At 32.5% G+C, this 27,572-nt stretch overlaps 1 protein-coding gene and 2 pseudogenes across 1 annotated transcript; 2 read left to right on the plus strand and 1 right to left on the minus strand.

Annotated features, from left to right (window-relative positions):
- Positions 1 to 725: 725 nt before the first annotated feature.
- LOC107848915 lies at positions 726 to 14,798 on the minus strand (annotated as a pseudogene).
- Positions 14,799 to 15,872: 1,074 nt separating this feature from the next.
- On the plus strand, positions 15,873 to 18,107 carry LOC124889748. Its single transcript, XM_047401722.1, has 7 exons — positions 15,873 to 16,117; positions 16,199 to 16,277; positions 16,378 to 16,747; positions 17,013 to 17,158; positions 17,320 to 17,608; positions 17,710 to 17,798; positions 17,883 to 18,107. The coding sequence occupies exons 1-7, from the start codon at positions 15,873 to 15,875 to the stop codon at positions 18,105 to 18,107; spliced, it is 1,443 nt and encodes a 480-aa protein (XP_047257678.1).
- A 6,937-nt stretch (positions 18,108 to 25,044) lies between these two features.
- On the plus strand, positions 25,045 to 27,473 carry LOC107848914 (annotated as a pseudogene).
- The last annotated feature ends 99 nt before the right edge of the window (positions 27,474 to 27,572 follow it).

Raw genomic sequence — 27,572 nt, forward strand, 5'->3', positions numbered from 1 at the left:
TTTTTTTGCATGTTCTACCCTTTACATTAATTATTTTTTTTTCAAATTAAAATATAAATATCATTTAATAAGGGTACTATGATAAACTGATCATGTTATTAATTATTTTTCTTAATTAATGTGTCAAATTTAATTGGGATAAGTAAAATGAGATGGAGGGAGTACATTAGATCTCATTAATATAAGCGATGAAATTGACAAATAAAATATAAATTTAATTTGAACCTTAATTCTGAATATCCCATCCAACTAGATACTATTTTATTTCACCTTCCAAATGGAAAAAAAAAATCCTAATAATTAACAAATAACTTAAGTCTGCCAACCAAACGATAACTCCAAACCAAATAAAAGAAACTGTCACTTCTCCTTGTGGACAAATATATAAAAGTGACACATGATCCAAATGAAATGGGTACTTTAGAGTAAAAAAAAAACAAATGAAGAAATATTTTTGAGCAAAAAAAATAGATGAAGTATAATTTTACTTCATTTCAAATAGTTCAGAGGCAGTTTTAGTCGTTTCCGCACAAATTAAAATGTATGAGAGCATTACTATACAAATTATATTATTATCATGTAGTAAGTACTCCATCACAAAGGGTTCAAACCTGTTAGAAAGAGTGGTACCTCCAGTAGTGGAACATTCCGACGTGACTCTCAATTTTAGTCGGATCGCAATAGAAGTACCGAACACCAGAACACCAGTTGGAACCACAAGAAAAAGCACCAATTGGTCCAATAATATTATTAATCTCCTAATAACATATATAATCTTCATAACAATCCACATAATGCATGCACCAACATAAATATGAAGACAAAAATGCATTTCCTAAATATGCACCATAAATTCAACAATAGGAAAAAAGGGGCAGCCTGGTGCACTAAAGCTCCCGGGAAAGGTCAAACCACAAGGATTTGTTGTACGCAGTCTTACCTTGCATTTTTACAAGAGACTGTTTCCACTACTTAAACCCGTGACCTCCACGTCACGACAACTACTTTCCTCGTTACTCTGGGAAAGGCCGATCCACAAGCGTTTATTGTACGCAGCCTTACCTTGTATTTTTGCAAGAGGTTGTTTCCACTACTTGAACCGTGACCTCCACGTCACATGACAACTACTTTACTCGTTACTCCAAGGCTCTCCTTCCTTCAATACAACAACAAAAGATCCTAATTTAAGTACAGAAATGCATTCCAAAGATGCACCTTAAATACTCCAACAAAAGATCCTCAGTACAGTACAGAAATGCACTCCAAATATGCACCTTAACTAATCCAACAAAAGATCCTAATTTAAGTCCTAGTTTTATGAATTCAGTTCAAAAGAAATACGATCGATCAAATCCTCCGATTCCCATCAATATTGTGAAGCAATTGCTGCAGCACTTCTTCGTCACTCAATCCTCCTGATAACATAACGCGAAACCACCCATGGTCAGGAAAAAACAAGGGTCTAATGCCAGAAAAGGACTGCTTCTTCATGATCACTAACGGAGCAGGGGCGTGGGGGTAGGGAGCTACTTATATTGCCAAGTATTACGTACACTAAGACAACTGCTGAAGGTGGTATCTCTAAGAATATCAGGAAGACGGGTTCTCAGTACATCACATGCTCTGCCAGAAGCCATGCACATAGCCTTTAGCCTCACAGAAATGAGAAAGCCCGAAGAGGATTGTGATATATCACACATAAGAAAGATGAAAGTAAAACCCGGGCTGGTGATATACAGAAACCTATGATGCTCAGACTCTCCAAAAATGTTGCCCCACCCGTGTCGGATACTCCAAAAGTGCATTAATTTTTGAGGATCCGCACGCACCAAAGAGTCTGAGTAACATAGCAGAAAACTAACCTTGGATTATCAGACAAACAAAGATAGCACCTAATTCTGTGTTTCAGCAGACTAGATGAAGGTTGTTCAGCCAATGCACTAACCATATTCCCTAAAACTCGTACTACTGCAAAAAACAATTCAGCTGTGGTAGATGTAACGCAACCCTACATCATCTAGAAGGCATCTTCACAGAATGAAGGTTGCAACCTGTCAGCATCAATTAATTAGATGCATAAATCTAATTAAGTCAAGGGAGGATGCAACTGGAAACTGGTATTGGGAAGCACTTACTGTTTTTGATAGTTCACTTCCCATCTACATCACGCGCAAGCACCGCGGAATTATTGCTGTTGGAAGAAGAACTCTGACAACTTCAGTGTCATCTGCCTGCGCAGAGAAAATCAAAAGAAACAAAGTACCTTAAAGCTTTAGAATAACAATTGATTAAGGGAGGTTAGTGTTAGGATTTTTTCCCGATTTTCTTACTAAATTTAAGTTTTACTTTTTCTTGTAAGGAAAATAAAAGTAACCATAAATACTTTTACTTTTCCTGAAAGAAAAATATAAAACTTTTCCATATTTGGCAAACCTCTTTCTTAGAGGAAAGGTTTTGGACATTTATAAATAGAAGACCCCTCTTCTCATACCATAACACAATAGCATCCACAATTAGTCGTTAAAAGAATTTTGTTTAGGGGGAGATTTTCTCTCTCATTAGTTTTATACTTTTTAATATTAGGTGTTATATGTAGGCCAATTGGCCAAATCATATAATAAAATTATGTTTTTAGTATTGTTTTTCATTGTCATCTTATTTATCGTCTCATAGTTTGCAACTAAAAGCTTCCGCAGGACGCCCTCTCGATTTCGAACCCAACAGTTAGAATACCATAACTAGCATCTTTAGCTCTTCAAATTATAATTAATCATGGGTTCCTTCTCATGCCATTCCCAGTAGATATGATCATGAATGGAATCTTTATACTAACAATGAAAGTAGAAAAAGAAATACAGTGGATTTATTACCTTCACGAGAGCACCAATGACACCTAAACTTGTAAGCCTCAAATATTCAAAAGGTCTAGACTCGCTTGTGGTATCAAGAAAAGGGTACAGATACAAAGGAATTTTTGCTGCAAAGTGAAAAACTGTCAGAAGGATTTATTCTGGGAAAACCAAATATACAATGACGGATCACAATTACACTTATCATCACACAAAAGTCTATCTAGATCTCGAGAACACATGATTATGAAGTCCATTTATTTGATTCTTTTTTTAAGATTTAATAAGTTTTTGAAGGTTACACATAGCATTTTACATGAATAATGCGGGGCTGGGGTAGTTATTTAAGACTACATGCTTGTGTTCTTACACTGGGTTTGTTGTTGTTGTTTCTCTTTATGGACATCAGTGACTGCGAAGGATGGATGGTCTTAATTACTCGACAGTTGTGAATTCCAAGGAAAACAAAATCCAAGTGGTATAATTTTCTTTTTTCCTATTAAGTAATGGATAAGATAAATCCAAGATTGAAAAGGGTGATAGGTTGATCAACAAGAACCAAATGGCTTTCATAAAAGGGAGGCAACAAATTATGGATGCTGCACTTATTGCTAGTGTGCTTGGATTCTAGAATGAAAGGAGATGAGCCTGGAGTCGTGTAAATTGGACAATGAAAAGGCCTATGGCCATGTTAACTGGAAATTCCTGCTGAACATACTCAGACAAAATGGGTTATAGTAAAAAATGGACGGGATGGATTAGATTTTGCATCAGTACAATCATGTACTCTATTCTGGTGAATGGTGAACCCATTGGATCTTTCACATGTGGGAGGCGGGTCTGAGAAAGGGGGATCTTCCATTTCCATTACTTTTTGTTTTGGCTATGGAAGGTTGTGATAGTATGATGAGAACAATTCTAAACAACTGGATTAGAGGCGGCTTTCAGATAGGAGGTGCTATAGTGCAAACCAAGGAAATATGTCATCTACTTTATGCCGATGATACTATTATTTTTTGTGAACCTATTGAGGAACAGATAAATTACATCAGATTGCTACTGTTGTTTTTGAAACTTTTGTTCCTTATCAAGAAGGTACTCAACAGCCAGAGTTTGGGAGACATACTTGGTTGTAATGTGGATCATTTGCCTTCAGTTCACTTCGGCATGCCACTTGGCTATAAACATAAGATGCAGTTATATGGGATGGCATAATAGAGAAGGCAGAAAAGAGATTGACAAGATGGAAGACTCAACATTTGTCATTGGGAGGAAGACATTCGTTTTAGATTCTCTTCCTACTTATGTAATGTCTCTATTCCCTATACCGCAAAAGATTGTGAAGAAACTGGACAAGCTCAGAAGGGATTTTCTTTGACATAGATGAAAGGAGAAAAAAGGATATAAGCTGGTGAAATGGGAAGTAACAATGAAAAATAGGTACTTGGGAGGATTAGGCATCAAAAACAAAAGAGACAGAATGATACCCTCCAGATGAAATGGCTTCGGAGATATGGTGAAGAAGACCAGGCTCTAAGGATGGAGATCGTCAAAGTTAATATGGCGAGAACAACCCATGGTGGAGCAATCTAGTTCTATGCCCTATGGAAGTGGGGCATGGAGAACAATATGAGACCTTTGGACAAATATAGAAGGCTATTAACGTGGAGATGGGAGAAAAACTAAGTTTTGGGGAGATGCTTGGAACAATCAGAACCCTCTTAAGGATACCTTTCCGACCTATTCAGCATATGCAACAACCCTGAAGCAACTGTCAAAGAATGCTGGACTGATCATGGATGGGATCTTTCTTTTAGAAGATTATTGAATGATTGGGAGGTGGACAGGGTGGCCAACATGTTTCTTCTACTAGAGGACTTCTCAGGCACTACCTCAAATTCAGATTCTATGAGATAGAAGCACAAAAATGATGGAAAATTCTCTGCTAACATTGCTTACGAGAAAAGAAATGCACAGCTAAACAGAAGACAAGAAGTTTCGTGGAACAATGTCTGGAAAAACATAGCTCCAACTAAAGTAAATGGTTTACTTGCTTGGTACTTGGCAGTAAGAAAAGCTTGCCTAATACATGAGGTTTTGAAGAGAAAGAGACGGATTACAGTTTCCAGCTGCCAACTTTGTGGTGAAACAGAAGAGACAAATAGTGACCTCTTTTGGCATTGTAAATTTACAGCACAGTTATGGGCCTTAATTCTTATCCTCACAGACACAAAATGGACAATGCCCGAGCATACTGCAGATCAGCTGATTTGCTGGATTAGAAGAGGAGGGAGCAAGATCCAGAGGAGATGGTGGAAAATCATCCCACACAGCATATGGTGGACTGCATGGAAAGAGAGAAATAGCAAAAGTTTTGAAGATAGGTTCAATTCCATTCATAAAGTTAACCGAAATTGTATTGTATCCTTTTATTATTGGTGTAAAAAGATAGAAATAGATGAATTAGAACCAGCAGATTTTTTAGGATCTACATAAGTAACTTCCTCCTACTTCCTTTCTGCTCCTTTTTTAAGGACTCAAGCATATCCTTAATGCTGAGAACAACAACATTACCAGTTTCTAAGAAAAAAATAAAATCCAAGTATCATGTTTCCATATGTAAATCAAATTCCAATTCTCCTCCAAATATTGAACAAACGAATGCAAAGTAGCATTTATTTGATACTGTTTGGATTATTCTTTGACTTGTGTTTGTAGAATTCATTTTGACAAGTAAATAAGAGTTTTATTAAGTGAAAAACACTAAGCCAGTGCCTGTGGTATAAGAGATGTAACTATGCGGAGTGCTGAGATTTCTGTGGCCGAGCAAATCAACGTAGACAACAATTTTCTAGCTATCCAACAACATTCTACCTAAAAGCAGAGTCAGAAAAGGCTTTTTTGTGTATCAGAAAGGCCAAGCTTATTGCCTTTACAAACAGATAAGAGAGCTTTAACAAACAAGGAAGAGAATCTTTACCATTGAGGAGCAACATTTTGGTGTCAGAATGAGAGGCTACACACTGCAAAATAGAAAGAAATGTGAATCTATTTCAATAGGAAGGATAGAAGATTTGACCAGCATAAAACCTAAATAACAGAAGCATAGTGTGAACATAATTAAATCATAAAACACTCATACTATGATAACGACAGATATTTGGAAGTGATACAAGCACCAAGGAAGAAATAAAACTTAAAACTACTTCACTACTAACAGGTATTTTTTTACAAGGAAATTTTTTTAAAAAAATTTGAGCACCACTTTCTTGATGCATATAACACAATCCCAAGCATATCCAATTTTCTACATCTAATGCTGAACATTTAATCATTATAAAGAAATCACATAATGACAATAACTCATTAACTTAAAGATAACAAAGAAGAATGAATAACAGAAACAGTATCAATAATCACCGAGAAAAAGTCAACAAGGAGAAGTTTATATACCTGAAGAAGTGCTAGTACGTTACAAACTCTATTTGATTGTGCAGGAGTCAGGTTTGGCGGCGACAAAAAAGGATATATAGAAATTATCTCCTGTAAACATGCATATTAACATTTACAGACTTATCGAAATAGCTAGTAACTTCCACGCTATAAGTCTTAAGAGATAAGAATCAAATAGTTGGACAGAAAATGTCTACAATAGAAGTTCAAGAAATACTAATAAATTAGTTGAGAAGCTCATCATGGTAGAAAGAGTTAATTTGAACTGAACCAATAATACTGGTTCTGCTAAAGCATACAACCACCTACATATAGTAGCTTCTTTTTACCATCTAAGTTGGGTCAAGGTAAAAAACCAGTTAAATTAAGATTAGACTTAAATGGCAGAATAGTTTCTCCTCCTAGTATTAATTTTGTTGGGGTTCATGTATCCTTGAAGTGGATTTTTGGCTTCATCACCTGTTTCATCTACATCCAATAAATATGGAAAATCACACCGGGATTCCATTTTGTGACTTCCCTGTATATTTATTTCCAAATTTTACTCCAAATCATTTTATTCCCCTTTTTACCAGCCAATTATAAAGCAACCCAACATATACAATGAAAATGACATACACTGCCTAGCTTCCATTATTAGACAAACAACCTTGCTATGAGCTGACTACAAATTACAACAAGAGGCGCACCTAGCCAATGTGGGACTAGATCCCACTCCCTCCCTAGCCAGAAATTTCACAATCCTCTTTTATCGTCCTAAGACTCTTAAGAGATGTTTAAAGGAACTGGGAATCCTCCACAAGATTTTTCCAATTTTAACCATTTGAATTCCACAGCAACCCCAATCAAAAGGTCACTAAGATGTATCTTGGATAGCTTTGTTGGAAAGGTCATTCAATGCTTCCTTTTATTCCTCACTTTTAATGATGCAGTGTGAAGCATCTCTGATCACTGAAGAAATGTGTGTATAAGGAGACAGAAGAAATGATGGAATTACAGTGTAGAGTGCTACTTTAGCATTCATGTGCATATGGGAGATTAAACTCTAGAACTATAATGAAACATTTCTCAAAATACTTGAAGCAATATAGTGGTTGTACCAAATGAGTTCCACAACACGGGGGCCAAATCATGGAAAAGTTCCCTCCTCTGGAAAAGGAAAACAAAGGCAGTAAGTCATCAACATCATTTTTCATCTTAATTTTCAGCAAAAACCAATAATAATTCAACTCTTTGAAGTGATAGTCATCAAAACATAGAACCTGAAGTCTTCTACTCTTCTTAAACTTTAGCCCTAAGATGTAAGAGAAACCCTGACTCCTAAACTCTCAATTAAAAAGAAACTTCACCGCAATCCAGAATCAAATTATACAAAAATCATGCTCTTATCATTTAACTGAAGTGAAATTGAAGTCTTAAACGACAGTTTAAGCAAAACATGAAAGTAAACCATTGAAGTGAGAAGAATAAACCTTAGAAAGCTCTACAAGAGCATTCTCACGAAAATCAGGGTTACGAAAATCAAACACAAGCCATTCAGCCAATTGCATTCTCCGATCCCTATTAGCCAGAGCGCCAAAACCAGAAGATTTACAGAGAAAAAGTCAAGAAGGAAAATAAGTTTATATACCTAAAGAAGTGCCAGTACATTACAAACTCTATTTAATTGTGCAGGAGTCACGTTTGGCGGCGACAAAAAAGGGTATATAGAAATTATCTCCTGTAAACATGCATAGTAACATTTACAGACTTATAGAAATAGCTAGTAACTTCCAGGCTATAAGTCTAAGAGATAAAAATCAAATAGTTGGACAAAGAATATCTACAATAGAAATTCAAGAAATACGAACAAAATAGCTCAGAGAATAGAAGTCCAAAATCTCCTCATGGTAGAAAGAGTTAATTTAAACAAACCAATAGATACTGGCTCTGATATAGTAGCTTTTTTTTTTACCATATAGTTGGGCCAAGGTATAAAAACATTAAACTGAGATTAGATTTAAATAACAGAATAGTTGCTCCTCCTAGTGGTGATTATTCTTTTTTCTTTTTTGGGTTAATGTCTCCTCGAAGTGGGATTTTGGCTCCATCATCTGTTCCATCTACATCTACAACCAACAAATATGGAAAAACACACCGGGATTCCATTTTGAGACTTTACCTGTATATTCATTTCCAAATTTTACTCCAAATCATTTGATTCCATTTATGTTATAAAGCAACCCAACATATACAATGAAAATGACATACATTGTCTACTTTTCATTATTAGACAATCAACCTTGCTATGAGCTGACTACAAATTACAACAAGGACACACCCCATGGAAATGTGGGACTAGCTCCCACTCCCTCCCTGGCCAGAAATTTCACAAACCTGTTTTATCATCCTAAGACTCTACAAATGTTTTTCTTAAGAAAACTAGAATTGTAATTCCAATCAAAAGATCATTAAGATGTTTCCTAGATAGCTTTGTTATGAAGATCATTCAATGCTTCCTTATATTCTTCACTTTCAATGGTGCAGTGCGAAGTATCTGTAATCACTGAAGAAATGCTGGAATTACAGTGTCGAGTGGTACTTTAGCATTTATATGCATATGGGAGATGAGATTAAAAGGATAAAGGGCAGCCAAGTGCAAGCAGCAGAGAGATGACGACAAATGAGATAAACTCCAGAATTATAATGAAATATTTCTCAAAGTACCTGTAGGAGTACAACGGAAGTACCAAATGAGTTGCACAACAAGAGGGCCAAATCATGGAAAAGTTTCCTCTTCTGGAAAAGGAAAATAAAGGCAGTAAGTCGTCAGTGTCATTTTTCATCTAAATTTTCAGCGAAATCCAATAACTAGGGGTGTACAGACCAAACCATCAAGTCAAACAAAACCGAAGAACCAAACCAAACCTAGAAAAAAACCGACTTATGGTTCGGTTTGGTTGGTTTAACGTTTGAAAAAAAAACCGACCATTCTTGGTTTGGTTTGGTGTTAACAAAAAAAAAAGTCAAACCGACATAATATATATATGTGTGTGTGTATATATGCATATATATAATTTAACTTTTTATACATAAAATATTAATTATAATCTACTTTTTCAATTAGTTTTATTAATTTTCAATATTTAGAAAGTAGGTGTATATATATATATGCTAATAAAAGTATCCAAAACCCAATATAAACTTATAACCTAAACTTTTCACTCTTCATCTTATTTTTTAGTTTCAAGAGAGTTTTTCGCTCCTCAATTTTTCATAATTGAGTTTTTTCATTAGCACATGAGTGAAAACATACTTGATCTAGTCTTGAATCACAATATAATTGTAAAAAATAAAGATTATAAAAAAAAATCGAGAAAACCCGAAAAAACCGACTAAAACCTAAACCGAAAAAATCGATTTTATGTTGGTTTGATTTGGTTTATAATTTTAATAAACCAACATAATTGGTTTTATTTTTATTTAATAAAAAACCAAACCAACCCGATCTATGTACACTCCTACCAATAACAATTCAACACTTTGAAGTAATAGTCATCAAAACCTAGAATCTGCAGAGTAAAATTATTCAAAAATTATTTTTAAACTTTATCCTAAGAGGTAAGAGAAACTCTAACTCCTAAATTCTCTGTTAAAAAAAAACTTCACCGTAATCCAGAATCAAATTATTTAAAAATTATGCTCTATCATTTAACTGAAGTGAAATTAAAGTCTCAATCGACAGTTTAAGCGAAACATGAAAGTAAACCATTGAAATGAGAAGAATAAACCTTAGAAAGTTCTGGAAGAGCGTGTTGACGATGAACAGGGTATCGAAGATTGAGAACGAGCTGTTCAGCAACTTGCATTTGGCGATCCATATTAAATGGAGCTCCACTACCAAGACACGACGATGACGCTCCTTCGCCGCCGCCGCCGCTAACTGAGAGAGATTGAGGTAAGTTTTTTGCCATTTTAAACTCAATTGTATGACTTCCTATTGCTTACTTTACTTTCTTTTCCTCCTATATTTTGTACCCCCAAAGACTACAACCCACCCCGTCTAGCAATCTCAAAATTAATAATTTCATAAAAAGAAAAAAAATTCTAATCTAACAAACATAAATGGTACTAGTCCTTGTGTCACCAACCCGAAATGGCCAAAAACCTGTAACCACCCAACTGCTCACTCCTTTATTGAGAAATGAAAATGGTCAAATTTGAGCAAAAAGAGTTTCACATTGACATGTGTCAACTAATCTTGATCCTTTATTGAAAGTGTGAAGAAAAAAATGAAATCCAACCCAAATTTTCATCTGTTACATATGTTCGTGAGCAACTTCATCGTTTTTACTTCAACCCACCACCCCAACAAAATTTGTTGTTTTCGATCTGCCCTCAAACCCCCATCCCACATAATTTGTTATTTTTTAATCTTCATCAAGACGTAAACAGACCAAAAAACTCATTTGTTGCAAATGGATTTTAAGCAAAATACTGTTAGACAATCGATCCCTACTACATAGACCACAAGTGGTAAGTACTACCATTTATTTCCTAAACATAATTGCTAGATTTTGAATTTTAATTGTAGTTCAAGCCTTTTCAAGCATTTCATTACTACCTCCGTTCGTTTCATACTAAGTGGTGATTTAATACAACAATAGACCCAGTGAATTACAGTGTGTGCATAACTTACCTCAACCTCTTGAAGGTAGAGAGACTGCTTCCGAAGGACCCTCGGCTCAACAGAAGCAAATTGAAAGGAAGAATGGCAGTGAAGTAAAAACATGACAACTAATATAAGAGTAGTGTGGAGAATATATAACATCTAACAAGGTGCGACCACTTAAATATAGTAAACAATAAATGATTACATAGACCAAAAGCCAAAGAACACATGAGTAGGCTAATCCTACGATAAACATTAAGACATGGCGCTCTGGACTACCATCAAGCTAAAGACTACAAACTTTACAAGAATAGACTAATGCTAAGACAACATACGACCACCTACCAACCTTAGACTCTTATCTGCGACCTCCATTCCCTCCTATCTAAGTTTATGTCCCTGTAAGCTGAAAATGTGTCATATTTAGTCTAATCATCTCTTCCCAATACTTCTCGGCCTACCTCTGCCTACATCAACTGCAATTGCAAAATAACACACAACACATTTCTAGAGGAAAAAGTTTTACCTCTGGAAATTAACAAGCATACATAATGACTACTCAGACACCATTCCGCTTGCAGCAAAGTCACTAATACATTGTACAGGTGTATGGCTTGAGTCAATTTGATGCAAAGTTAACTAGGATAACTAACTTTGCATGAAAATGGGTTCAATGAATAACAATTAAAGCCCCTTGTTTACTAGCACTGAGGTTGTAAATTATATACACTTACTAATAGTGAATAAGTCGGAGAGACTCAACTCTTTAATTCCGCATAATTATTTTGAAGTTATAATAGAAATCCAGAGAATTCATATACCCAACCTAACTAATTGGGATTGAGGCACTGCTGATTGATACATTGGTAATCTCAATCTAGCAAAGGAAAAAAAAATAGAGTTCTTATAAAAATCCATCGCCAGCACATACTTAAATAGTAAGAAAAAAACTGACCACCCAGAAAGCATTCACATCAAAGACACAATCCAAATATACAGCCCCCATTACGGACTCCACAATGTCTGCAAGAATCTTTGGCAATTTATCTGTCCTCCATAGAACTCATCTCTCCTCCCGTTGCACTGTTATCACGAATTGTTATCACGAATTACTTCACCTATGCACAAATTCAGAATCTCCTCTATTACAATTCCACAAAGGAACTATTGTAATCAGTTTGACAATCTTGTGCCAAGGAATATGCAATGACAAACTGTTACCAAAGGCAAATGAAGTGTCATATGCAATAATAACTGGAATCTTCACTTATCTGAAACAAGTACGACCTTAAAAGTTTGAAGACTTACAGATGAAGCAAAAAGGACATACATATTGGATAAGATGCAACTGCTGGATTTCAGAACTAGACAAGCCAAACCAAAGGACGTTTTAGATTAATTCATTTCATAATTTTTGGAAACTTGCTTATATGAGCAATCCATAGAGTAAAGTTCTCCCAAGTTTGTATTTTCTACTTAGTTTATTTTATAAATCTATTTACTCTCTAACATGGAGGAGTCCTCAACAACTTAAAAGGTCAAACTGAACTTTGAGATTCATCTGGTTATATATACATTTTAAGTGTAAAAAAGTAAGGGATGTGTACCCTTTCTTTTATGATGTCAGGAGGTAAATAGCCATTTCCCTTCCTTCATGTATTTTATATTTGAAGGGGAAATACACACAAATTACACTCCTAACTTATCCGGAAAAGACAATTACAACTTTACCGGCATTCCTTTACACCCTATTGTCAAAGAATTGTTTATGTATTTTCCCAATTTTTGAACAACAATACACAAGGCAGAGGTCAATATATCATTATAATTAACAAAAAAAAAAAAGAAAGAAAGGCAGAGGTCAATATCTGATCATTGCCATTAGGTGGATTTGCCAAATCCTGGAAAAGTTCCCTCTTCTGGAAAAGGAAGACACAGGCAATTAGTCGTCAATGTCCTTTTTCATCTCAATTTTCTCTGAATCCAATAACAATTCAACGCTCAAGTGATACTCATCAAAACCTAGTATTTGCAAGTCTTCTACTTTATCCCTAACACGTGAGATAAATCCTAAGTCCTAAACTGTCAATTACACAGAAACTTCACCACAATATAGAATTGAATTATACAAACTCGTGCCTTAGGAGTCCATACTCCATAGAAATAATAAAACAAAACGACAGTGAAAACTAAAACGAAACATGAATGTAAACCGTTGAAGTGAAAAATATAAACCTTCAAAAGTTCTAGAAGAGTGTTTTCATGAAGATTAGGGCTGCTTAGATCAAACACAAGCAACACAAGCTGTTCAGATTGCATTATTAGCGGGAGACGACGAAGACGGAACTCCTACTCCGACCCAACCAAAGCCTCCGCCGCCAACACCGACCGAAAGAGATTGAGGTAAGTTTGCCATTATTAAAGCCTTAATAATGACAAACTTATCTCAATCTCTATCAATCGGCATCAACTGCGGAAGCTTCGATGCCGTCGGAAGAGCAGCGTCGAAATCGCAAAGTGCAATCTACTAAACAACCTGTGCTTGATCTTAGCAACCCCAATCTTCGTGAAAACACTATTGTAGAACCACCTTTTTACACTGGCGGCGGCAGAAACCTATTTGCGGAAAAAGTGAAAATGCCTCATACAATTCCTATCTTGAACTTTCAGGCTAATTTATACTCCCTCTAAAAGACTATTTTGATTTGATAGAGAATTTAAGAAAATAAAAAAAACTTGAACCTTTTAGGTATGTACTAAAATATCCTTTAGTTTTGCGATCTTAAACATGTCATGTTGAATATTGTAGCTTTAAATTAGAAGTTATATACTAAAATATCCTTTAATATTGTGATCTTAAACATAACGTGTTGAATTTTGTTGCCTTAAATCATAGTTATGTACTAAAATATCCCTTAATCTTGTGGCCTTAAACATGTCACATGGAAAGTTGGAATTGAAGTATTGTCAAAAAAGAAAAAGAAATCATTCTTTTTGAAATAGATAAAAAGGAAAAGTAAGTCATTTCTTTAAACGGAGGGAGTAATTTTTTTATTTTATATAAATGGTGATTGAGCCAACAATTTCTTCTTCTTTTTTTTTTCATTGTTCATTTGGGGTATAGTACTTGTATTATGGCAGAATAAAATTCATTTTTTTAATTTCTAAGGGCTTTAACATGAAATAAATGATTAAGATTGAACAAATGCAGATCACCACACCAACAGATTCATTGTTCCTTTCGGTACATACAAAAAAAAAATACAAAATATCACTAATATTGCTCAAATTAAATCATGTCAAGTTATGAAAAATTTCGATACATGCAAAATAATAGTAGTATCAAAGATTATAAATTGTTCAAATCAAATCATTCTTACTCCGAAACCTGTCATCGTCGGGCAATTCCCCGGTGCAAAAGGCCGAGCTGTATCAGTGAGAAGAATACACCTTGGAAAGTTCTAGAAGAGAGTTTTCATGAAGATTAGGGTTTCTTAGATCAAACACAAGCTGATCAACAGACGCATCGGAAGCCTCCGCCGCCAATACCGACCGAACGAAATTGAGCTAAATTTGACATTATTAAAGACTTAATAATGACAAAATTAGCTCAATTTCTATCCATCGACATCAGCTGAGGAAGCTTCGATAGCAGAATCGAAATTGCAAAATGGATTGAACAACTTGTGCTCGATCTTAGTAACCCCGATCATCGTGAAAAACACTATTCTAGAACCTTTATTACTCCGATGGCAGCGGCGGCGGCGGCAGAAACCTATTTGCCGAAAAAGTGAAAATGACCCATACAATTGCTTAGGCTTATTTATACCCCTTTATTCTTTTGCTCTATTCTAAAAGAAAAAGAATGACGTCATAATCAATGTACCAAAATATGGTCTTAAACACAGTAGTACCATAATATGGTGTTAAACACAGTAGTACCATTGAAAAATTGGAATTAAAATATGTGTAAACAACATAAATCCCCTAGACAATGGAAATAATTACACAAAATTTCTTCTTATTTTCTCTCTCCCTTTTTTTGCAAATATACTCATTCATTCGGTCACATATTATACATTGGTCGAATGTATGATGTAACAGCTAATCTTATATTTAAGGTAAGAGAATCTTTAATTATTTTACAGTTCCTTAATTAAAAACAGCAATTAGCCAACATTAAGTCATTTATTGATAGAACATATAACTGATATTTGAATTTTAAAAATCTGTTATATATAATTTTTTTTCCCTATGATTCACGATCTGGAAACCCAAAAAACAACCACTTTCTTCTACATCCGTTCTCCAAAACTACTAAAATCTTCTTCTACATACGTTCTTCAATACTAGTAAAATAAATATGAGTATCCCCATATTGTTGCGACATTCTGGAATTTGGGAGTCAGAAATTAGTTATACATCATACAAAAGTGACGCAATAGTAATTTCGGTAAATGCGGATGAGTCGATCACACCCGCAGGACTTGCGGTTTCTTTCCAAAGAAATCATGAAGAATATAATACGGTTTTCTATGTGCGGATACTTTGAATGGTCTTGGTTGTATAAATATTTTTTATTAGTTTTTTTTTTTTGAATGCTGGAGCAAGTAATTTATATTTTTTTATTGATTATAGATGTTAATTTCTTTAATCAATGATTTATATTAGTATAAAAAATTTAAGTTTTTTCCCTATGTCATAATTTGTAACCATATAAGTTAGAACACTATTATAAAAACACATTTACCTGTGTAACTTACTCTTTATAGGAGTACGTAATTGTTGAAACGCACGGTGTATTAAACTGTTGTACATTAATAGTTAATGTGTAATAAACCTTTGTATGTAAGTGTTCTGATAGGGATAATTTCATCTCATTAATAAGTTCATCATTGTGTAATTCGAAAAGTGTTAGAATGGTTGTCAATGCGAGTAACATGGTAAATACAAGTACTAAAAGAGCTTTAATAGCAACTCCTTCAGAAGAATGTTTGGATGTATTTGAAATGGATAAAACGAGAGTTATTATCTCCGACCCACATCACAAATATATGGAGGTTGAACAACTTTATGTCTCAAAAAGTGTACTAAAATCTGTTATGAAGGACTATGCAATTTGGGAGAAGTTTCAAACACTAACTGTAAAATCAAGTAAAGCGTGGTAAGTGTATTATGCATTTTGTTCTTTATTATTTTCAGTTGGTTGATTGTATCTGAGTATATGTATTTTTTTTGTTTGTAGTTATACATTGTTGTGCAGATCTGGTAATTGTGCTTTTTTATTTTATGCATCTGGTATAGGTGAATATGGAATGTTTGAGGTGAGAGAATTTTTACCAGAGCATACTTGTCCGATCAAGGATAAATTTATCCTAAATCGCATGCTACTAGTAAGTTCATTGGTGGTATAGCAAACAAAAGTTTAAATGCCACAAACGGAAATATAGTCCATCTGAAATCAAAAGTGACATAAAGGAAGACATGGGTATGAATTTAACATATATTATGTGTTGGCGAGCCAAGAAACAAGCACTTGAAGAGTTAAGAGGAAAATCAGCGGCATCATACGGGAAACTACCTGCATACATGCATGTGTTAAACACTAGTTATCCCAGTTCTCATATAAGAATGAAAAAGAACGAAGACAGTGAGTTTTTATATATATTTATAGCACTAAATGCTTTCATTCAAGGGTTCGAGCATTGCAGACCATTCATAGTTGTTGATGCAAGTTATCTACGAGGACTGGTTACTAGAACTTTCGTAGCTGCATGTACCATCGATGGAGCTGGTAAGATATTTAATTTTAAATATATTTGACTTCAAATATGTTCCCAGATATATGTTTTCATAAAATACTCATATATATTATTTATGTAATGAGATGCATTTATTAGTGTTGTCAGAAAAATGTATTTAAAATATAAATATGAATTAGTTTTAGTTGTTATCTGAAAATTTAGTAACTTTCCAGCTGTATTTAGAAATAATATCAATATGCATTATTTGAGGTGTAAAAAATCATGTATGCCTAAATGTATTTTTTGAACCTGCAGGGCATAGATTTCCTTTGACCTACAGTGTTCTTGATTCCGAAAATGATGCTTCTTGGACTTGGTTCTTTGAAAATCTGAAGGAAGCATATGGCAAAAGAAGAAATATGTGTGTTGTTTCTGATCGTAATGCAGGCATCATAAAATCTGTAGGTGAGGTGTATAATGACGTACCACATTATGCATGTATGTGGAATTTATGGGGAAATGTGAAAATTTTTTTAGAAAATCACATGATTCATTATTCGATGTGTTCTATACAATGACAAAATCATATTCAAAGATTGAATTTCACAATTTAATGGAAAAGGTAGAGGCAGTTGATGTTAGAGTGAAGAATTACTTGGAATTAGCGGGATATGATAAGTGGGCTAGGTCATATGCATCAGTTCATAGGGGATGGACTTTGACATCAAACATTGCCGAGTCAATTAATGTTGCACCGGTATTGGCTAGAGAACCACCATTATATGATTTTCTAGAGGAAGTTAGATTGATGTTTGGTAGATGGAATTGTGAAAACAGACAACAGATACTGTATACTTTTACGGATCTTATTGGTAAATTTCAACAAATTCTTCAACAAAATGAAGCGGAGTGTATGCGTATGAAGGCATGATGAAATTTATTTATTTATGCTTTATATATATAATTATATACACATTAGAATTTATTTTCTGTAATAAAAGAACATATGTAGGGCAGGAAAATACATATGCTGAGATGGTTAAATACATTTACAAAACTGTTTCTGACATAACTTTGCAGAAAAATACATATGCTGAGATGGTTAAATACATTTGCAAAACTATTTTTGACATAACCTTGCAAATGTTATTAATTTTAGTAATTAATTTTGTTTATTAATTTCAGGTAATACCTTCATCAGAGTATATTTATACAGTCCACGACAAGGAGAAATATTTTATTGTTTGTCTTAAGGAAAAAAAATGTTCTTGCAATGCATTTCAGTTAGATGAGATACCGTGTGTTCATACTTGTGCAGTTCTTGATAGCAAGAATTTTAAGAAGGGACCATATTTCTTTGATCTTTACAAGCCAAAAACAATGTTTCGAACGTATGATCTTCCAGTTTAGCCTCTACCACACAAAGATGACTGGATAATTCCTAAGGAAATTTTGGATGAGGTAGTTCTGCCACCAAAATACAAGCGACCCCCTGGAAGACCTCCAAAGAAGGATCGTGGAAAGTTCGGAAGAGATATGTTTGGAAAGAAAAATAAAAATTGTTGTGGTTCGTGTGGATGTAAAGGGCATAATAGGCGTTCATGTAGGAAATACAACAAATGATAAGTTGGTTGATGTATTTAGATAATAAACACTTGCAGAACTTTTTTCTTTGATGAAAATATATATGAATTTTTATTTGAAAAAAATGTTTGATGTTATTGAAGTTGTTATTAATATGTTGGAAAATTTTTATTTTTTTAAGCTGAATTCAATAAGAATATATTGTAAAATTATTCCATATAACATCTTTGATTTATACATTTTTAATAGCTACACATAGTAATATGTAATTTGTATATATTATAATTTATAGAATTGCATATATATCAACTTAAATACAAAAAATATATATTTGTATTTGCATTTTTGTACATATATATAATGATAAATACAAAGTATTTGTTAGTATTACATTTTTTTTTTCAAGATAAGAATATACATATGTATATACATATAAGCATAATGCATATATATAAATGTAATGTATGTATTTATATTGTGATTTTTACGAATATATAAATACATGTACGTGTAAATTAAAGCATATGTATAAATGTATATATGATAATATACTATGCATAAATATATATATATATATATATATACATTTGCATTAGTGTGTAAAATACATATATACAAATATACAAATCGATAACTGTGTAAAATACATATATACACATGCGTGAAGCATAATTACATATATAAGTATGTGATAAATACATATATACATTTTCCTGTAGCTTAAAATACATATTATTTATTATATATGTATATGTATGTATGTATGTATATATATATATATATATATATATATATATATATGCATAATATTTAAAAAATGGTTTGTTCACTAAAAATACATAGGAATGTTAAAAGTACAATTGTTCACTGGAATAAGCGTATATATGTAAAAAAATAAATATGTTCACTGAGAAAAACTTATGTGTTATTATAAATATACACATACATTATTAAAAAAATACATATGAAAAACTGCAGAAAAAAGTTTATAAAGACATATACTAACCATGAAAAATAAAAGATTAAACGATTACACAATTAAACATCAAAAACTTAACATAACAGTTAAGGAACAGCATCATGACCATCAGCTGACAAAGAATCATATACATATATGCACCTATGATTGAAAGATATAATTGCAAGAACCCAATGATATTTGGCCTTTACGTGAACAGGAATGAAGATATGATCAACTGTATGCCATGTCACTATAGCATGCATGCGGAATCCACTTATGTACTCATGTAGATGGTATTTCTTTCCACCATCATTAAGAGATGCATCATCCACTTTATACACATCAAAAACCCTTCTAACAATGTTCATGAAATTGCAGTCTACAGTGCTGAACGTATATGAGCTATTAGGATCATACTTGGACTTCTTTCGCAGATAGTAGAAACATACATTAATTTGCTGCATTATAAATTAATTTCATAGTTAATAGTAAATAAACAAATTAAGACTCAAAAAATCCAACACTACTTATGTAAATATGATGTACTTATCAGTAAACATGTAACATACTTCATATGTATATATAAATATACATTTCAAACTATAACAATATAAGTAGTTACAAATATTCATATGTAACACAGGACTAATAGTTATTTCAATATACAACTCATCAACATAATAATACATCCCTTACCTCATCTGACCATGTCTGGCTAGGAGTACCCATAACGTAGAATAAATATACATTTTCAACTATAACAATATAAGCAGTTGCAAATATTCATATGTAACACAGGACTAATATTTATTTCAATATACAACTCATCAACATAATAATACATCCCTTACCTCATTTGACCATGTCTGGCTAGGAGTACCCATAACGTAGAATCAATTCTTGTCTTCAACAGATAAAATTCCAAAACTGATAAGTAGTATTTTTGTCTTGCCCTTCAAATAATGTTCTTCTTTGTTGTTTCTGTTTATTCATTATACATATTAGTAGATCATTTATATAATCTTATATTACAAAATATAGTACAAATAAGTTGTAACCTATATACCTCTTCGAATGATATTTAAGAAGACCCAATGAAAGCCACATCATGAACTTGTTGGTGGTCTTGGTGTCTTCTACATCATTAACCGGATGAGATATGAAGGGATTTTTCTGATCGAATGTTCTCCGTTGCACTTCTGTGCAAAAACAAAAGTTCAATTATATGTCTTAAAAATGTCACATATGTATTTATGAAATACATATTAACAAATGTATTTGTTACTACTTCATTGTTACATATATAAGCTATCAAACTTCAACATAAAAAATTGTCATCAAAATATAACTATTTCTCATTAAAAACAAATACAGCTAATTCAAAAAAAAAAATTGAACATCAAAATACAAAGAATACTTCATTATCCATTAAAAAAAATAATTTCAATATATAAAGTAAACAAATATGTTAAAAAAAATTATGTTAAGAGTACTAACCATCTGCTGAACCAAAATTCATTGTGAATGGTGACTCCTTGTATCTAGATGATCGCCTAATCCTTGAAACATGCATTGACATTTGTTGTGCTTCATTTACCGATGGATGTACAATTATACTTCGTTCAAGATTGACATACACATTAAGACTAGGAAGAAGCTCATCAGGAAGAGTGATCTGAGAGTCAGAAAAATCTTGATCAGCATTGCTTTCATCATTTACTCCATCATGAATGTGGACTGGAGTCTTATGTTGCTAATCTAACTTTGATTTATCCACATCATTAACCTCTGACTCATCTTCTGCTGATTTAGTTAAATTCATCTCGACAACAGCTTCTTTGTTCTGTATAAATTGTATAAAGATCTAGTAAGATTGAATTTTCAAATAAATAAATAAAATAAAATAATGCACGTATTGAAGATACCTTGCAGTCATCTTCGACTTCAACAGTGGCTATATTTATGAAGTCAAGATCAATTCTTCTAAGGACGTCATCTGAAAATGTGAATTGAGATTCTGATACTTGTGCTTCAATAATACTTCCATCAACCGATTTTGTGTTCTACACAACATGTTCATACAAATTAAATAAAATAATATTTTTCATTAACTAATCAACTAACCTAGATATATTCAGCATACCGGAGAGACACATACATCTCTTGCTTCATGCACTTCTAAATCAGTTTTTTCCTTTAAAAAATATAATAAAAAAATAAAACAATCAGAATTGATCAATAAAAGTATACCTAACCAAAAAAAAAAATATCTACCAGAATTTCGTCATTATCTTCATTATACCCATCAATCTCATTATACACATCATTCATATTGTTGCTTTGATTGCCTGCCATCTCTTTGGTCGCTTGTTTTAATGTTATTTTATGTAATAATAAATTAGAATTGTATATAAAAAAAAACTTTGCATATAAATTTATGTAATTTAATTACCATTGTGCCTTCAAGATTCTTATTAAACTAGTGATCAAACTTTGAAGTCACTTGATGGGATGATGTATTGTTAACATTTTCATCCGTTGGTGGCTGGTCAGATTCTGTGTCTTTTGCTTGGTTCTTCACGTTTACAACATGAAAATATAAGTAAAAAACAAATAGTAAACTAACTATTTAGTTTAGCTCTACATATGTATATATGATTATACATATCATAAACTGAAAAATACATATTAAATATATGACAGAGAGAATGAATATAACATATGAAATTATAAAAAATATAAAATCTGCATGATGAATTTGTATTTAACATAACTAATGTCACATAGGACTATGTATTTATTATTTTACTTATTGTCATTTTCAAAAAATACATTTTATCTTAAAAAGCAGACTCAGCAAACTGTATATGTATTTTCAGGCATAAAAAAATTCATTTATTGTGTATGTATAAATGCTGTATTTTTATTCAACCACAATAAACATATTTGCTTAATATGTATTTAACATAGAAAGTATATATTTACAAAAATTGTTTACATCAGAATTGATGTACCTTGATTTCATTAATTGCATTCATGATCTGATCACACCTCAACGATAGTAGGCCATGCATACCATTAAACTCTTTCCAAACCTGAATTCAAAGAAATAATTAGAAATGCAAAAATAAATTAATCAAAAACTTAAACAGAAATTACCTTATCACAAAACTTATCAAAGACTTTCTTCGAGACAAGGACATCTTCATCTTCAGAACTGAAGAAAGATGGAGTAGGCGACTGAACCGGAATAGTTTTTTTAATATCAAGCCGGTTTATGTCTTTCTTATTTGCACGTATCATAGTTTTTGTTTGAATTGTCCTGTGAATTGGAGTCCTCACAGAAGGCATCTTTGCAGCACGAGATGGAGGGGTCCTTTTTGGTGTCTACTCATTTACACCTTTAGGATGTGGCTTCAATTTTTTCTTTCCAGGTGAAGCTGAGGAATCGACACGATATTTTTTTTTTGTGGTTAACTATTTTTGTCTTTGTGGAGGATCCTGAAAGACATCATCCGAATCAATGTCATCTTCATTATGACTTGCAGCTCCAGGAACAAGCTTTTTTGGTATTTGAAACGCTAAAATCTCCTTTCTTGTTGGCTCGATATTCTTAAAAAGAACCTACATTTTAAATTATATAAAGAAAAAAATAATTTAGATGCCAAAATTAATGACAGTATAAAACAGTTAACCGTGATCCATACCCAATAATGAATAAACAATGACAAATGGTATTTCGTATATATACATATACCAGATGAGAAAATGTATTTGAAAAATAATCAACATCACATAAAAAGGATAAAAAGTAAAACTAACCTTGTCATCTGTACATCAAACATACTTCCCATAAGAGTTTCATATCGTGGACGAGGAGAATTTGTCTTCCAATTCAAAAGACGTAGAATTTGAGAGTCCACCTTGGAAGCAACAGTACGAGGAACATTTGAACAACACTCGTACAACCAAATTTTAATGGCCAGTGGCATTCCAAGAAGCATATAAAACTTTCCTTTCGGCTTCAACTTTTTATGCAAGCTCTAGCTAATTCTTCAAAGGCAACCAATTCTCAGGGATAATCACTGTAGCGACCACTCTCAATCAAATAAAAGTGTAGGCGTGAAATAGCTACGGTATCAACTGAGGATAGTAAGAATGCGTGAAAAAAATATAAATTGGCAAACTTTAGCGCATCTTCATCGTTATCATCCCTCCAAATTTTGTCAGAAACAGCCGCAAATAACTCCTTTTTGTGTATAAAACTCTCACCATCAAAATATTGATTAATAATTCTGTTAGGACGCTCCTCGTCAAACACAAAATCATCCCTGTTTGTAACACAATTCAAACCGGTCACCAAAGCAAACTCTCTAGGAGTGAAATGAAGAATTGTGCCCTTTGCACGAATGGCTATGCAACTTGTAGAACTTTTCTTCATTGTAAGTGACATAATGTATCTCCCTAATTGTGCTTGGACGACACAATCTTTATTCTTCATGAAGAAACTAAATATACTTTTAGTACAAAACATCTTGTACTGATTCTTCGTTAACATTGACTTAATACAGTCTTCAATGTCGTTGACCGTATGGCATCCTATATGAGGAACAAATTTACGCAATACTTATGCCATGTATATTTGATCACGCATGACCTATGCAACAAAAAAATACAATAATATGTAAAAACAGTGTCTTATATGTATTTATGAAATACATCTTAAATTTATTTTGTACAGATAGTCTTATATGTATTTATGAAATACATCTTCAAGTTAATTTATACATTCTATACATAAATCTATCATATGTATTTTGTGAATACATCACTAGTCAATATCTAAGTTATCAAAACATCTAAATTCAAAATTTGTCTAAACCTGATGAATAACAAATACAACTATGTACGTACGAAATATATTTCAACAAAGAAGAACTACATATCACATTCAAAATCCAATGACTACCAAATACAACTTAACATCAAATACAATTCATAGCTATAAACATAAAAACACATATCTAAACAGTATGTATTTTCGGAATACATATTACGCTTATATTTCAACATACGCATACGTATTTTCTGAATACATAAATTGTACAAATTTAATTAACAATAAAAGATATAACAACACATATACAAATTATATAACAAGTGTATTTTCAGAATAGATATACACTTATACAAAATTATATATACAAAAACCTTGCCATTAATTAATACAAGTATCTCACACAAATGTCATATGTATTTTAACATTACATATGCTCACTGAACTGGTCTTATGTATGTAAAAAATACATATCAACAAACAAGAACTACATATTACATTCAAAATCTAATGACTACCAAATACAACTTAACATAGAATACAACAAATGTATTTTCATAATACATATTACACTTATATAACAATACATATATAAATTCTTGCCAGTCACAAATACAAATATCTTACACAAATTTTAGATATCAAATACATATATAAAATATATTGTATGTAACATATACAATTCACTTCAATAACAAAATTTTGAAATAGCACCATACCTCCTCGACTTTCTCTTGTTCAGATTCATAATCTGATGCAACGGGACTTACAATTTTACTGAATTCTCCTTTTTCATCCGATTTTCTTTTTTCACAGATTTTTGAAATTTTGTGGGATTTGGTGATGAACATTTTGTCAATGCTTTCCTTTTCATTATTTTCACAATCTTTTCCGAATCGTTACGGTGTTTCGATCCCACCTCTTCAATGGTAACACCTTCCTTAGATAGAATATTAGTAGAACCCATGTTAAAATCTTCGTCTTGTGTTAAACCAAGACTAAATGATGGTACTTCATTGAAAACTAAATTCTTCGGTTGATTTCATCTAAATGAACAACTACGATTTGCATGTTGAGCCATTATACATTAAGTCGTACAATTTCAACACAAAAACAAAAAATAAACCCAAAAAGACGACGTTTGCACACTAATATTGAAAAAATAGCAACAAGAAACACTTTAACAGAAATTAAATGAAAAAAAAATAACATGCATTAACTGAAAAAGAAATTATACATTAAGTCGTACAATTTCAACACAAAAATAAAAAATTGAACCCAAAAAGACGACTTTCGTAGACTACTATTGAAAAAATGGCGACAAGAAATACTTTAACAGAAATAAAATGGAAAAAATAACATGCATTAACTGAAAAAGAAACTTACCTTAAAAAATGGAGATGATATTTATCAAGATCGTGGAAGTGAAAGGCGGAATTTGAAAAAAAAAAAAAAAAGAGGGGAGTTGGGGGGAAGTAAAGTTGGTAGAGGGAAGTTGGGGGAAGTGAAATTGGTGAAGTAGAGTAAAAATAGGGATCTGAAAAAATATGGGCGGATTTCACGTGCCTTTCAAAAAAAAATGGTAAAATAATGCTAGTTTTGTTATTAGTTGTAATTTTGTCAAACTATTGTTATTAGTTGTAATTAATGTCTTAAGGTTGTTAGTTTATGTAATTTTTTCTTATAGATATAGACCTATCATGGTATGATCTTGAAGGACTAGGTAAAATCCCATGCAGGGTTCATGAAAGCCCTAGGATTACAAAGTCCCATAGGTTGGGCCAAAGATATAGAAGCCCAAGAACAAAATAATAGTAATAAAGTATTTGCATATTACAAAATTAGAGAAGATTTGAAGAAAATATTGGGAAAAAATGAGAAAGCAAAGTTTATAGTAACAGGACATAGTTTAGGTGGTGCATTAGCAATTTTATTTGCAAGTGTGTTAATATTGCATGAAGAAAAGTGGCTATTAGATAAATTGGAAGGAGTTTATACTTTTGGACAAGCAAGAGCTGGTGATGAAAATTTTGGGAAATTCATGATGGAGAAATTGAAAAAGTTTGATGTGAACTATTTTAGGTATGTTTATTGCAATGATATGGTGCCAAGATTGCCTTATGATGCTTAGACTCTCTTCTTCAAGCATTTTGGATTATGTCTATTCTACAATAGCCTCCACTATGGTCAGGTAAACTTTCTAGTTCTCTCAATGTGATTGATTTCGGTCAATAGCAAATTTAGGATTTTAAGATAGTAAATGTGGAATAGTTATAGTGACATTACACTAGCTAGTCTTTCAAGGACTTGTTATGCTTATATGATCGATCTTGATCAATGAAGGAACTAGGATTTCGTTGCACTCACTATTTTTTCAAGGACTTATTGTACTGATATATCCAATATTTTAAGATAATGAACTTGGATTAATACTATTACACTCACTATTCTTAAAGATAATGAACTTGGATTAATACTATTACACTCACTATTCTTTTAAGAACTTGTTGTACTGATATAATCAATATCCAATATTTTAAGATAATGAACTTGGGACTAATATTATTATACTCACTATTCTTGTAAGGACTTGTCATGCTTGTACGATCGATCTTAGTTAATAATGGAATTAGGATTTCATTGTACTCATTCAGTAAAGAATCTAGGATTTTAAGATAATGAGTATAAGTGATCATTACCCTCGGTATCCCTTTGTGACAATAGACGTGGACTCGATATAAAATGCACTCCTTTCGTCACGAAAAAGAAAAGCCAGTGGATACCAGAGTTCAATGTTCAATATATTTAGTTTTTTTTAGCATTAATTCAAACATCAGTTTTCGAATTTTTTTAATGAATTTTACATATTCAGGAGCTACATAAAAATTATTTTAGATCATTATAATTGTTTATGGAGTAAAAGTTTCAATTTAACAAAGTCTTAATTTGTGATTAATTGCAGGTTTTGGAGGAAGAACCAAACAAGAATTACTTTTCATTGTTTTGGGTTTTACCAAAGGTGCTAAATGCTGTCTTTGAGCTAATTAGGGGTTTTATTCTCCCTTGGATTAAGGGAAGTGATTACAAACAAAGCTGGTCTAAGATAATTTTTTGAATGGTGGGATTAATAATTCCGGGACTATCGGCTCATGATCCAGTAGATTATGTTAATCTTACTAGATTAGGAACTATTCTTCATCTTCCTCAATTACAAGAAAGTCTTAAACATGATTAACTTGTAATTAAATTTGTTCCATTTTACTAGGTTAGCTAGGGTGATGTATAAATAGTGATATTTGTTGTAGCCATTTAGCTTTACAAAACTCACTGTATTAACCAAATTGTGACATTAATTTAAGTTTAGAAAGAATTAAAAGTATTTTTGAACAATTTTGCATGATTTATGGAAGGTCAAGTCGCTTCAGCGAATCGCTTAAATTCTGATGAGCTATTACACTTTCCTATACATCCACTCTAAATTACAATCTATGTT

The sequence above is a fragment of the Capsicum annuum genome, chromosome 12 (genome assembly GCF_002878395.1).
Source record: "Capsicum annuum cultivar UCD-10X-F1 chromosome 12, UCD10Xv1.1, whole genome shotgun sequence".
Classification (NCBI taxonomy): domain Eukaryota; kingdom Viridiplantae; phylum Streptophyta; class Magnoliopsida; order Solanales; family Solanaceae; genus Capsicum; species Capsicum annuum.